Here is a 15,037-nt window from a genome sequence, read left to right as displayed (position 1 = left end):
TAATCCCAGCTACTCAGGAGGCTGAGGCAGGAGAATTGCCTGAACCCGGGAGGCGGAGGTTGCGGTGAGCCGAGATCGCGCCATTGCACTCCAGCCTGGGTAACAAGAGAGAAACTCCGTCTCAAAAAAAAAAATAAATAAATAAAATAAAAATAATCAATTCAGAAAACAGGCCCAGCATGGTGGCTCACACCTGTAATCCCAGCACTTTGGAAGGCCGAGGCAGAAGGATCACTTGCACCCAGAAGTTCAAGACCAGTCTGGACAACACAGTGAGACCTTGCCTCAAAAAAGAAAAAAAAGAGGCCGGGCGCAGTGGCTCACGCCTGTAATCCTAGCACTTTGGAAGGCCAAGGTGGGTGGATCACCTGAGGTCAGGAGTTCCAAGACCAGCCTGGTCATCATGGTGAAACCCCATCTTTCCAAAAAAATTAAAAAAAATTTAACTCAGAAAATAAATTTGATGGTAACTAACCTATGGTTCTCAGGGCGCCCTTAGATTGCATGCAATTAGTTAGGCATGAAACATCCCAGTCTCAACTACTCCTTCCATCAACTTTCTACAAAATTGTACTAAATCTGGGTATGGAATATTTATCTGGAATTTAGTGTCAATGTTCCAAAAGTTTCTTCTTTTTGTTATTTTTTCTTTCTTTTTTTTTAAGAGACAGAATCTTGCTCTGTTGACTAGGATGAAGTGCAGTGGCACAGCCATGGCTCACTGCAGCCTCAAATTCCTGGGCTGAAGTCATCCTTCCACCCCAGCCTCCTGTGTAGCTGAGACTACAGGTGCACCACTGCGCCTGGCTAAATTTTAAATTTTTTGTAGAGACGAGGTCTCGCTATGTTTACCAGGCTGATTTCTTCATTGTTAATGGAGATTCCAAGTATTTGTGAAAAACGGGGCACTCGGTTGCCAGTTACAACTGGGATAAATTTTGTCTTTCAGCCCCAAAGCCTTCGTGCTTTGCACCAAGCAATCCAGCTACAAATTTAATTTAATTCAAATATTTATTGATTGGCTGCCATATTCGTATAACAAATATTATATTCAAGGGTCGGAAAGGAAAGGATGCACGCCACTTGGTTGATATTATTTAAAGTCTTCATCTCTTGAGAAAGGCTGATGGCAAAGGAACAGATCTATGCTATCATGTCTCAGCATCGCGCGGGGCAGAGGCGGCCTGGATGGGTAACCTCCAGCACAGGCCCTCAAAGCAGGACAGGCACATTTCCGGTAACAGCCTCATTTCCCCGGTTCCCCGGGGGAAGGGGGGCGGCCAGTACTGCTGATGGCATCGCCTGACATCACTTGTTCCGGAGGATAGGAGAGCGTGGGGCCGCGTGGCCCACCTCATCCGTGGTCTGACTGCGTTAACCTCTCGGTTCCCAGCTCTTGCCACGTGAGGTGCCCAAATATGGTCGGACTCAGGAGGAGCCAGGGAGCGCTTGGCTTTCTCCTGCTAATGGGGAGGAGGCTGGAACAAATGTTTGGAGTTAAACACAATCTGCAGGAAAGCAAGTGAGGACTCGGGCTCGCTCCTGGGCGAGCTGAAAGTCGGCTGCAGCAGAACCTCCTGCCTTGGGTGATCCATCATTTAATAAACCCCAGTGAGTCCAGTGTCCCCGGCAGGCTTCTTGCTCCCCTGCTCTCCTGCCTTCTGGGGCCCTGGGTCGTCCCCCTGAAACGGGAGGTGCCGGAGGGCGGGTGGGCTGCTGCCTGGACCTGGGCTGGCGCGTCGCTGCGCCTCTGGTCCCGGCAGCCTAGGGGCAGATGCTGCTGCAAGGCGTGTCTGGGGCTGTGCTCATGTGATGAAGCGAGGGAAAAACCAGGGGGAGGGGGCGGAGGCTAAGAGGTGGCCTTTCCCCCCCCCACCCTTTTCTTTTAAGGAGTTTGCGGCGAGCGCGTCTCCTTCATTCGCAGGCTGGGCGCGTTCGCAGGAGGCTGGTGGCGAAGGAAGGCGCTCTTGGGACCTCGCGGGCGCTCGTCTTTTGGCTCTTGCCCGCGTCCCTGCGGCTTGGGGAAGGCGTAACCCGGCGGCTGGGCGCGGGAGAAGTGCGGAGGAGCCATGGGCGCCGGGAGCTCCACCGAGCAGCGCAGCCCGGAGCAGCCGCCCGAGGGGAGCTCCACGCCGGCCGAGCCCGAGACCAGCGGCGGTGGCCCCTCGGCCGAGGCGGCGCCAGACACCACCGGGGACTCCGCCATCGCTGCCGCGGATCCCGCCACCAAGGTACGGGCGCGCCGGGCCACCTGCGTCGGGGAGGCGCGGGTCCTTGGGGTGGGGGTGGGGAACCCTCCGATTTCCGCCAGAGAGAACTTCCCGGCCCTCCAGCCCATCTGCAAACTCAGAAGCGTGAACCCCTCTTTGGAGGCTTTTCAGGGTCTTTTGCGCTGGGGCGGGGCCAGAGCAGCGGCGAGCGTGGCTGGGGACTTGCATCTTTGTCGCGGGTCTCCAGGGGAGGCGACTGCGCCATCCGCAGTCATAAAACCCGCGCCCTGCCCACCGCGGCTGAGCCTTTCTCCGCACTCTTCCGGTGGGAGCGATCCAGCCCAAGGAGGATGAGCTGCGTGGGGGGCGTGGGGAGAAGCTGGGAGGATGGGGTGGGAGTGGAGTGGGATCCGTGGAGAATGTACCCCCGGCCGGCATCCGGAGCTCCGAGATACGGAAAGTCAGCTGTGAGACCAGGGCGAGTAGTGGAGCCCGCCGGGCGGCCCACCCTCGGGTTCCCCGCCGTGTACCGCCGTGGATGCCAGCGGTACTGGAGCGAGCGAGCGGGTCTGGTACCCAGTCCTGCGGCAGCGGCCCGAGCAGACACCGCCTTCCTGAGGCAGAGAAAGCCTGCGGTATAGCTCGCTCGGAGCCAGGGAAAACCTGGGCAGGCGCTGCGTTTCCAGAAGGAATGACAGGTTTCACCAACCAGCCAGCGCCCTCGCCTTCGCGCAGCGCTTTGCCTGCGGGCTCAGTTGGCCAAACACACTGGAGTGGCTAGAAGTTCTCAAAGGATGCGGTCAGAGTGGCAGCGAGCGTTCCCGGTACTCTTCCTTGGATGCAGTGCTGAAATACTGCATTTTACCCTCTTCAGTTCTTAAGGCTGGAATATTTCTTCCGGGCCCGGACAGCTGCCAAGACTGTGGCTTGTTCTGGTCGTGGTGTTTTAGATCTATTTTCCAGGGCGTGTGTTCCTTAGCAAGGCTTCACTCCACTGGTTTTGTGATAACTCTTGCAGAAAGATGTTGATAACCAGGCTTAATAGTTACATTTGCCATGTGTCAAATTTGAGGATAGAGTAGGTGAGTTATCTCAGGAGGTGTAGATGTTTACAATATGAAAAAAAAAAATGAATCTACAACTGTGACCTAATTGCCTTGACCTCCTTAGCTGTCCTAGTCTAGTTTGGGCTGAGAGACTGCTCTTAATAATATAGCTTTTACTTCCAGTCTTTGATTCATAACTACCCGTAAAACCCATGGTCCCTAGATATTGGGTACTAACTGTGCCTCTGCTATATAGATTTTCTTAGAGATGCTTCAGCTCCTGGCCTGAGGAATGTACTATCCTTTTGAGATCCAATTCACATTTTAATACTTACTGTATGCACATATGTCTTGATGCCAGCAACTGACAAAGGGGTTCTGTAACCAGTGTTTAGAGTCTAGTAATGAAAGTAGTTTTAAGGTATAGTTACTAAAAACTTGCATTTGGGTGACATTTTCTCCCCTGGCTTTTTTACTCTTTCAGATCTTACTAACTGTTCACACTGAAATATGAGATTGAATCTCAGCAAACTTGAATTTGTTTATTTACAAATATTCCTTCCACTCTCTTTTTCCTTCTTCCATAACCTTATCCATTTCCTCTTTCCAAGTTGCCACCATCTTGAAGCAGCCAAACAACCTCCTTTTAAAAAATCACTTAAATGACATCCAGAATATCATTGAACTTGTTGGCACACTGCCCAGTTATCAATTTGGAGACAAATCAATACACTTATGTGTATCCTTGGAATGTATGCAGTTTTCATTTCAACTACCAAATGCATCACTCAGGCTTTGAACACGAATGTCTTTTCAAAAGGACTCCCCAGTTAAGAATGACTCAGCACCATGGCCCTTGCCTCCCCTCTTCTCCTTGTTAAGCTCCAATTCCTGACTTCCAAGTAATCCCATCCCCCACTCTAGGCTCCATGGCTGCAGGACCCGTCCCAGCAGTTTTCACATGTGTGGGTTTAGTGTTCTCCTGGCTGTTCCGAATGCTTCTCAGGGGCAGGGAACATGCCTGATGGTGCTCCCCAATGCATGGCGTGCTGCCTGGCACGGGGTCGGCTCTCAGGAATACTTGTGGAAAGAGGAAAGGGTGCTATGGCACCTTGGTTTTGATTGGAGAATATCAAGTTGAGGAATACCTTGGCCTATCTGCTTTTACTACAGTTTAACCCTTGATCATCTCATTATTACATGAAACTCATTCTGATGGTGATAAGGCAAGTCTGTTCCCTTATTAATAGATCAAGTGAATAGTTTGACCAAAAACCTCAGGTCTGGGGGCTTTAGATTCTGTTTCTCTAGATATAGAGTGGCCTATTAGCATTGCAATTTCAGATTGACTTTTATCTCAAATAGACAAATATATCAAGTGCATATGACTCAAATGAGACCGTTTCATACACGGAGTTACTTATGAATTACACTTTGAACTTTCTTGATGTGTCTACGACTTTCTTGATGTATCTATGGACAATTGGGGAGGTTTAGGCTAATACATCATTTTCCCTCCTTGGATAGAATGCTGATCATTAATTAAAGGTTGTAAGCAGATATTTTTCTATCTAATAGCTGACATTTATATCACATGCATGCTATCTGCTTAGCAATTCCATTTACTTTCATGCCCCCCCGACCCCGCTAATTTTTAGTTACCAGTTACTCACTAAGTGCCGTTATCTGAAAAGACAGTACACTGGTTGAATTATCATTCCTATGAGGTCAAATGGAGAGTTAAACCAGCTTTTGGTTCCCCAAGCTTAACATTTAGACGCACAAAAGCAGAAGTCTTGGTTTTAAACTAGGGGTGCATTTCTGTAAAATGGAAGGAGTCTTTATCTTCTATTCAATCTTTTGTAATCTTTATTTTTTTCCCTTAGATCCAAAGATAGACAGGAAATCTTTTACAATCTTTATATGTAAGACGTGGGGCTGGGAGGGAATGACTTGATGAGTTATCTGCAGGCGTTTAATTTTGAGACATGGCTGTTTTACCACTGCAGGGTTCAGGAATATTAAGATGACCTGAATGCTGGTGATAAGTAAAGCCTCACACCTCACATTATTCCTTAACTATTTGTTTTTAAAAATTTGTTTTTGAAAGAGTAATTTTATTCAAGTGGCAACAGAGGGTGGGATGACCAGTGACAAACTGACTTCCACGTCTCTGGCAAATTTTGATTTCTGTAGCTAGGCTCCAGGCTAAGTCTGGACAATCATAATGAATTAGCCTTTCTATATTTATTGCCTGATCAATGATTTCAATGCTGGACATTGAACAATGGTCTGTTGCAACAGGGTGAGGCCATTGTCTCTGGCAGGTGGGGAGATGGGGGCTCTTGTTAGCTCCACAAGCTGTGGTTCCATTTGGTTACAAGAGCCATGAATCACCAAAACATAAAGATGTACTCAAATAGAAGAATCCATTGTCAGACTCGTAAATTTAAGGATGTGTTTGACCCTCATGCATTAAAACAGACAATTGAGGTGGCCAGCTGCATTTCATAATTCCTCCCGTAACCCAAGGTCATATGCTTCCTCCCATTTGCCACTTGTTTACACAATGGAAATGGAGAATGAAGATGGCCTCAAAGTGACCACATCACCAGTGTTACACAAATGGGCCGGGATTTAAGGCGAGAATTACATGTTTGCTAATAGAGTCATGTTTCTGTGTGTGCGGCTACCTGTACTCCTGTGGATTTTTACCAGATTATAAGAGCTGCTACTTTCTGATGAGAACGGAGACCAAAAATTGGAGATGCAGATGTGGGGATGATTCTTTAGGGTACCGATAGACTGTGGGAATCACAGGGCTTCCCTTAAATCCATTACAGCTTATAGGCTAGTGGATGAATAAGATCAGTGGAGATTTTCACTTGAAATACTTCCTTTTACAAAGCAAAGGCCTTGAAATGTATACTGTTTGGGTCGACTAATTTCTATGCCTTTACAGCTTTAAGCTGATGTTATAAGATTATTCTAGTTTGGATCTTGTAAGATAAATAGCAAAATGGAAATAAAATGTTTTGTTTTAAAAGATACTAAGAAATTATTTCTTTTCCTCTGTCTTGGTTAGTTTTAATACATATTCAGTGCTTAGAGAACAGCAGGGCAGGAAAACTCAAGCTAAATGGCACTCATCCCGGTCTCTATAATTCTATATGCAGGAGTTATTCGTGAAGTTAGAAATTAGAATTTGTAGCACTAAGCATTCTAAGAAAAATTAAGCCAGTACATTTATCTCTTGAAAAAAACAAAACTAAATTTCCTTGAACTGCATTCTTTTTTTTTTCTTTTTTTTGAGATGGAGTTTCACTCTTTTGCCCAGGCTTGAATGCAATGGTGCAATCTTGGCTCAGTGCAACCTCTGCCTCCCTGGTTCAAGCAATTCTCCTGCCTCAGCCTCCTGAGTAGCTGGGATTACATTCACTCACCACCACGCCCAGCTAATTTTTTGTGTTTTTAGTAGAGACGGGTTTCACCATGTTGGCCAGGCTGGTTTTAAACTCCTGACCTCAGGTGATCCACCTGCCCCAGCTTCCCAAAGTGCTGGGATTATAGGCGTGAGCCACCACGCCTGGCCTGAACCACATTCTCAGTTCTCTCATAACTTAACAAATATTACAATTTAAAATAAGTTTCATTTTAAAACACAATGGAAAAATATGAAAAAAGCTGGGGGAAGAGAGAAACATTATATTGAATAAACATATATGCTTATTGTCAATAAATTATTGAAAAATCTATAATTATAATTCTTTTACTTGTCTATTTAGATCTTGGTCCATTTTCCTGCAAATTAGAATCCTATCAGAAAATGTAAGAGTAAAATTTCATACTTGTGATCATCCTTTTGTACCCTTCTCATTCATATATGTAGTAGAAGGTTTGGGTAGAGATATTAATAATTAGTGATAAAACTCAAGGATACTTTCCTATTTCTCATGAATAATTGTTCACTTATTTGAAACTAACTATAGCTATGACATCTATATCTTGAATTGTAAATGCTCAATAAGATCCAAGGGTTTGTCTACCCTTATTAAAATGATTTTTATTTACAATCATTGCATAGCAAGGTTCATTTAATTTTTTAAAAAATATTAATGATTGAGAAATTTGTAAGTAAGGTAAATTACTTACAAATTCAAGTGACAGTTTGAAGCCAATATGATGGCTTCTTACATATTCTTTCAAAAACTTCATACACATGAAAGTAGATAAAAATGGCACCGAATTTTTCTCTTAAGAAAAAGATCGTATCACACGTAGATTCTGCAACTTTAGGTTTTGGATGTCTTTTGATATCAGGACATCAATAACTGCCTGCATTCTTATTAATTTGGCTGCATAAATTTTTCTTTTATGGGTTGAAGACCTGTAATGATATAACTAATGCCTTGGGTTTATATTTAGTTTGTCCTAGTCTTTTGCTATGATAAATCAATGCAGGCAGCATCTGAGTTCAGATATCTTTGTGTGCACACATGTGTATCTCTAAGATAGATTCTTGAAGTGTAATTGCTGAATTGAAAATTGCTTAAATTTATATGCATTTAAAAATTTAACCCAGCTGGGCGTGGTGGCTCATGCCTGCAATCCCAGAACTTTGGGAGGCAGAGGCAGGCGAATCACGAGGTTAGGAGTTGGAGACCAGCCTGGCCAACATGGTGAAACCCTGTCTCTACTAAAAATACAAAAAATTAGCTCGGCGTGGTGGTGGATGACTATAATCCCAGCTGCCCAGGAGGCTCAGGCAGGAGAATTGCTTGAACCTGGAAGGCAGAGGTTGCAGTAAGCAGAGATTGTATCACTGCCCTCCATCCTGGGCAACAGTGCGAGACTCTATCTCAAAAAAAAAAAAAAAAAAAAAAAGAACCCATCCTAAATCGATTTTCCAAAGATGTTCTACCACTTTGCACTCCCACTGTGGAGATCTGCACTCATGCTTTGCCCTCATAGGCATCATACTTGCCAATGTGCTAGGTAAAAAATGGCACTTCAGTTTCCTTGGTGTGTTTTTAACTGTGAAGTTGGGTGCCTCATCACGTTTCTTTGCCACGTGCTTGCCATCTGATCATGCCCTGGCCTGGCTGTCAGAACGTGAAAGGCTATGGTTTGTTTTATTGTTAATTAATTTTAAAAAGTTTTTTTTATTTTTCTTTTTTCTAGATGCTCTGAATCAGCATATTGTTAATTAATTTTAATTTTTAATTTAATTTAAATTGTATTTACTTATTGTTTTTGAGATAGGCTCTCATGCTATTGCCCAGGCTGGAATGTGATACTACAATCTTGGCTTACTGCAGCCTCGACCTCCTGGGCTCAAGTGATTTTCCTATCTCAGCCTCCTGAGTAGCTGAGACTACAGGCACACACCACCAGGTAGCTGGGACTACAGGTGCACACCACCATGCCCTGCTATTTTTGTTTATTTGTTTTAGAGACAAGGTCTCACTGTGTTGCCCAGGCCGGTCTGGACCTCCTGGACTCAAGTGATCCTCCCACCTCAGCCTCCCAAAGTGCTGGGATTACAGGCATGAGCCCCCACACCTGGCCCAGTTAATTTTTAAAGACTTTTTTTTCTGGCCAGGTGTAGAGGCTCACACTTGTAATCCCGACACTTTGGGAGGCCGTCAAGAAACGGACACTTCAGGCCAAGAGTTGATGAGTGGCCTGGACAACATAGCAAGACCCCATCTCTACAAAAAATAAAAAATTTATCTGGCATGGTGGTGTGTACCTGTAGTCCTAGGTACTTGGAAGGCTGAAGTGGGAGGGTTGCTTCCGCCCAGGAGTATGAGGTTGCAGTGAGCTATGATCATGCTACTGTACTACAGTCTGGGTGACAGAGCAAGAACCTATCTGTATTTAAAAAAAAAAGAAAAGACTTTTCCCCCAGAAATTACTCAAATTGGAGAAAAGCAAATTCAAGACTAAAAACACAACTGAGGAAGAGCAGTCTTACTCTTCTTTACTCCTTTTTCTTTCCAAATTAGTGAACTGTCTTTAAATTTATTTGCTTGGAGGATGACCTACTTCTTTAGCTATCACTTTTAAAATTTCTTCTCTTGGAACAGTCGAAAATCATTTAGTTGCCAAAAATTATGCTCATGATCCGTGAAATGTTGAGGTCGGGGATTGGAAGCAGCAGGAATCCACCTCCTGGGAAAACAATAGGGTGAAGACTCTCCCGGGATCCTCTCCTGTTCTCATGACAAACAGCCTGGCTCTGTTAACTGGACGGTATACACGCGTTTTCCGAGAAAAACTTAGCTGTTCAAAGCACGGGAAGCCAGAGTCCATCTGGGACACCATTAGGCTCCTCTTAATACAAGTATTCATTTCAGGTTTAAAGCTTTTTGTCTTGCCTATGATTTCTTTGTGATGTTTTTTGAAATGGGGGAAACCCTGTAGTTTCACTCTGCCTAATCTTAATCCCAGTTGTGGTAACATCAGTTTCATGTTTGATTTCAAAATAAAATAAACCAAAATGTAAGAAGGGGAGATTAATTACTACAGTTTATTGCCTGACCATCTATTTGTTATCTGCAAACACTGCAAACTGGGGGTGTTAAGGGACTACATTTTTCCTTGTTCCTAAACCTTGTGGTGTTATTGAATCACCGAGGGAGCTTTTCAAAGACACCCCTACACCTCATCCTGGATTTATTGAATTAGAATCCCAGGCAATCTCTGGTTTGGGATTCTGTGAATTTTTGAGACAGAATCTCACCCTGTTGCCCAGGCTAGTCTCGAACTCCTGGGCTCGGGCCATCCTTTGGCCTCAGCCTCCTAAGTGACTAAGACTACCAGCTCTTGCCACTGTGCTGGGATTCTGTAGTCCTGAAATGCTCATCAGGTGTTCTGACGTGTGGGATGTGGGCCCCATTACCTTAAGGGAGGGGAAAGAGTAGGCGTAAGAGCTGATTAAGGACCAGGGAGAAGTTCAGGCCTAGGTGATGCTGGGTGATAGCATGCGCAGATTTCACTGAGATTGGAACTCGTGTGGGTGAGAGGTGAGGTTTCAGACGTTGGAAGAGTAGGCATTTTCCTTCACACATCTGGAGGAGAAAATAAAGGAAAATATTTCTTCTACATAATTTCATTCCTTTGACAATATTGAAAAGTGGGCTGCTAACGGAAGCTTTTCTAAATAGATGGTGTCATTCAGGGTAAATAGGTGCTCAGTGAAATGCCCTTATCCTTACTGAGCCTGAAGCTGTGACTTCCATCTGTGTTCCCCTTCCGTCTCATTGCCTCTTACACCCTCTTACCTTATTTATCAATTTAAAATTTCCCTTGTGCTGGATAAGTAGATAGTAGCTAAGGGCTCAGTTTATGGCATTTGACTGGTCCAAAAATCTGTAAAGAAATCTTAAAACCTACCAAGTTGGTGAAAAATAGAGTTCTGGCTTTCTTGGCCATTTATTTACTATTCAATTTTGACTTTGTAAATATTTCTTTTTAAATTTCTTTTATTTATTTTTTAATATAATAGAGACAAGATCTCACTGTGTTGCCAAGGCTGGTCTTGAACTCCTGAGCTCAAGTGATCCTCCTGCCTTGGCCTGCCAAAGTGCTGGGTTACAGCTGTGAGCTACCTAGGCCTGGCCGTTTCAGAAATATTTCTTTACTAGCTTCTGTACTCCAGGAACTGTGCTAAGAGCTGGGGAAACCAGTTCAGTTCTAAAAAAGTTAAAGTTCTCCTTTTCATATATTTAGATCTTTATTCCACTAGATATTATTTTCTATCTAGAAGGAGAAATCTAAATTCTTTTTTTTAGACAGAGTCTCACTCTGTCGCCCAGGCTAGAGTGCAGTGGGGCGATCTTGGCTCACGGCAACCGCTGCCTCCCAGGTTCAAGTGATGCTTCTGCCTCAGCCTCCTGAGTAGCTGGGATTACAGGCACGTGCCACCATGCCCAGCTAATTTTTTGTATTTTTAGTAGAGACGGGGTTTCACCATGTTGACCAGGATGGTCTCGATCTCTTGACCTCGTGATCCACCCGCCTCGGCCTCCCAAAGTGCTGGGATTACAGGCTTGAGCCACCGTGCCCGGCTAATTTTTGTATTTTTAGTAGAGACGGGGTTTCATCATATTGGCCAGGCTGATCGCGAACTCCTGACCTTGTAATCTGACTGCCTCGGCCTCCCAAAGTGTTGGGATTACAGGCATGAGCCACTACACCCAGCCAGGAGTTGGTAGTTCTTAAGGAAACAATGGAAAGAGGATGATAAGTTGCAGCCCATCAGTGTTAAGAGCTGAGGATACTACAGAAAGCCACCGCCAGCTTTTGACAGTGAACACAGCAAAGTTGAAGAGATACCAGGTGAGTGGGCCCTGAACTCCTGGGAGGCCCTCTTGTGTGAGGCAGAGATAACATCCACACAGTGAAGTGGTGGGAAGTGTGACTGGAAAGGGCGACTTTGGGGAGATTATGTTGGCAAGCATTTTCACAGTGTGGTAGTGACATCTCAGACATCAGTAGGCAGTGGGATTTGGCACAGAGTAGAAGCTTGGCATGGGGGTAAGTCACAAACAACAAGACTTCAGGAGCTGGAAGATGGAGTTCCTCTGTTTCTCCAGTAGTCTGACAAGAACATCTACTCCGTGATGTTGGTTTCATTTATCCACTAGTGTGTGACAAACCATGTCAAAGATTTATAATAAGGGAAACTTTAGAACAGAGAACATCACTTCATGATAACAACTTAGGACTTTAAAGTAAAGCAGAGGTTTGGCCAGGTATGGTGGCTCATGCCTGTAATCCCAATACTTTGGGAGGTTGAGGCCAGCAGATCACTTGAGGTCAGGAGTTCAAGACTAGACTGGCCAACATGGAGAAACCCTGTCTTTACTAAAAATATAAAAATTAGCCAGGTGTGGTGGCACGCACCTATAATCCCAGCTACTCGGGAGGCTGAGACAGGAGAATCCCTTGAACCTGGGAGAGGTTGCCTTGAGTCGAGATTGCTCCACTGCACTCCAGCCTGGGTGACAGAGTGAGTGAGAATCTGTCTCAATAAATAAATAGAGTTTTGCAGCAGACTCTCTAGATAATGACAAAGGGCTCCCATGAGCTCAAAACATTTCTCTCATAGTGGTCTGCATCGGAGCAGAGACCACTAGCATTTGGGGTACCAAGGCTTTTGGGGTATTGGTCAAGGGAGGCACAGCTGAAGGTCAAGTTTCTTTTTTTTTCTGAGATGGAGTCTTGCTCTGTCACTGAGGCTTGAGTGCAGTGGCACGATCTCAGCTCACTGCAACCCCCACCTCCCGGGTTCAAGTGATTCTTGTGCCTCAGCCTCCCAAGTAGCTGGGACTACAGGTGCCTGCCCCCAAGCCCGGCTAATTTTTGTGTTTTTAGTAAAGGCGGAGTTTTACCGTGTAGGCCAGGCTGGTCTGAAAATCCTGACCTCAGGTGATCCACCCACTTTAGCCTCCCACAGTGCTGGGATTACAGGCATGAGCCACTGCTCGAGGCCAGAAGGTCAAGTTTTTTAGGAGAAGAGATGATAAATACTGAAAGACCCAATAATGGCTATGGAGAAGAGTAGATGGAACCAAAAGTGTTAGTACAGGAGAGGACTAGAGGCAAGCATGGTGGCTCATGGTGGACCTGGTATTCCCAATACTTTGGGAGGCCAAGGTGGGAAGATCACTTGAGTCTAGGAGTTTGACAGCAGCCTGGGCAAGATAGCAAGACCCCTGTCTCTGCAAAAAAAAAAGATGAGAAAAAAAGATAAAAGAGATCCCTCTGGATAAGCATTTGCAGATCGTGATAGCATCACATGATAGACAGTGACTGTTCTATCCCAGCATGGCTGGGTTCACATGAAAATGAAAGGGCCTGACCATCGACTGCATTCCTTCCATTTGTAGGCAAAGAAATGAGGTTGCTTGGGGAATGCATATCTTTCCCTCCAGAGAAGATATTTTCTCTTTTTAATTTTTCCATCTCCAGTGTCTGCTCTTTGGTTTGTTGTTCAGAATACAATTTATGATTTATTTTTATTTATTTACTTTGAGATGGAGTCTCACTCTGTCTCCAGGCTGGAGTGCAGTGGCACAATCGAGGCTCACTGCAACTTCCTCCTCCCAGGTTCAAGCGATTCTCCTGCCTCAGCCTCCTGAGTAGTACAGGCACGTGCTACCACGCCCAGCTAATTTTTGTATATTTAGTAGAGACAGGGTTTCACCATGTTGGCCAGTCTGGTCTCAATCTCTTGACCTCGTGATTCCCTTGCCTCGGCCTCCCAAAGTGCTGGGATTACAGGCATGAGCCACCTCACCCAACCCAATTTATTTTTCTTTGTGCCCAAACCTATGATTTCTTATTGAATTGAGCCATTACAGGCCCTGGGTTTTACCTGCCACAGTGATGAATTTCTGTTGTCACTCCCTGATATTGACCACCTTTAGTAAAGATGTGCTTCATTGCCTCCTAGATAGTTTTCTTGACTCTGTAAAGTATATTTTGTTGTGATACATAAAACAGGATCGTTGACGCATTTCACAGTTTGAAACCTTTTTATGTTTTTAGTTCTTGGTGATAATTTTTTACAAGGTTATAATAAATTGCTCAAAGAATGCCTCTTTATAAACTTTTGTTTGATATTGTTTTTCATTTAGGTACATATGTAAAACAGTCTTTTTTTTTTTAATTTTTTTTTTTTTCTCTTAAGAACAAGAGACAGCTCTTGCTGTGTTGCCCAGGCTAGTCTTGAATTCTTGGGCTGAAAGGATCCTCCCACCTGGGCCTCTTAAAGTTAAAATTATAGGCATGAGCCACTGCACCAGCTCAAAACAGTCTTATTCAACATCAGTAATATATTGAATTCTATAGAAACCTTAGATGGCCTATCTACTTTGAACTTAACAATTGATATGCATTGCAACTGGGAGGGGGAATAGGATTGTAATCTACAGGAGATTGCTAAGAAGTAGCCAATTTTGCTGTGATGATTTTTCTTAAATATTTCACAAATGACTTTGTGAGTGTGTGTGTGAGTGTGTGTGTGTGTGTGTGAGAGAGAGAGAGAGAGAGAGAGATACGAAATCTTGCTCTGTCGCCCAGGCTGGAGAGTAAGGTCAGTGGCATGATCTTGGCTCACTGCAACCTCTGCCTCCCGGGTTCAAGTGATTCTCTTGCCTCAGCCTCCGGACTAGTTGGGATTACAGGTGCAAGCCACCATGCCTGGCTAATTTTTTTGTATTTTTAGTAGAGACGGGGTTTTACCATGTTGGCAAAACTGGTCTCGAACTCTTGACCTCAGGTGATCCGCCTGCCTGGGCCTCCCAAAGTGCTGGGATTACAAGTATGAGCACTGTGCCTGGCCAGAAATGACATGTTTAACCAATATTTAGACATGAGTTCCTGATTCCTATATTGTTAACCTAAATACTTAAATGGGATTTTTTGTTTTTGTTCTGCTCTGTTTTATATGAAATAAATTATTGAAAAGCAGTGGAACATCCTACCACGAAAGTTTACTAAATTCTTCCTGACCATAGAATCTTTTTCTTCCACTGACAAAAGCAGTGGAATAAAATTTAAACAAAAAATAGAAAATAGTTGACCATAATGGGGGAAAAACCCAGTTGATTGGTTTTATAGCTGATTTATTTTCTTTGTAAAACCTTCAGGAACTAAAGTTTAGTTGAACTCAGTTTGATGGCAGTTTTAGATCAATATTTTTTTTTTTGAGACGGAGTTTCACTTTTATTGCCCAGGCTGGAGTGCAGTGGTGTGATCCCAGCTCACTGC

General features: G+C 44.5%; 1 protein-coding gene across 1 annotated transcript in view; it reads left to right on the top strand.

The window, feature by feature from the left end:
• The first annotated feature begins 1,881 nt into the window (after positions 1-1,881).
• The window catches only part of AKAP12 (A-kinase anchoring protein 12), a 115,147-nt gene continuing 101,991 nt past the window's right edge, over positions 1,882-15,037 (top strand). The window contains exon 1 of the mRNA XM_032258826.1: positions 1,882-2,231. Coding sequence (XP_032114717.1) covers positions 2,070-2,231 — 162 coding nt within the window. The 5' untranslated portion in view covers positions 1,882-2,069. The remainder of the gene's footprint in view (positions 2,232-15,037) is intronic.

This window comes from Sapajus apella, unplaced genomic scaffold (genome assembly GCF_009761245.1).
Source record: "Sapajus apella isolate SASKATOON/1434 unplaced genomic scaffold, GSC_monkey_1.0 scaffold105, whole genome shotgun sequence".
Classification (NCBI taxonomy): Eukaryota; Metazoa; Chordata; class Mammalia; order Primates; family Cebidae; genus Sapajus; species Sapajus apella.
Note: the sequence above shows the minus strand (reverse complement) of the source record. Positions and strands in the feature narration are given on the sequence as shown.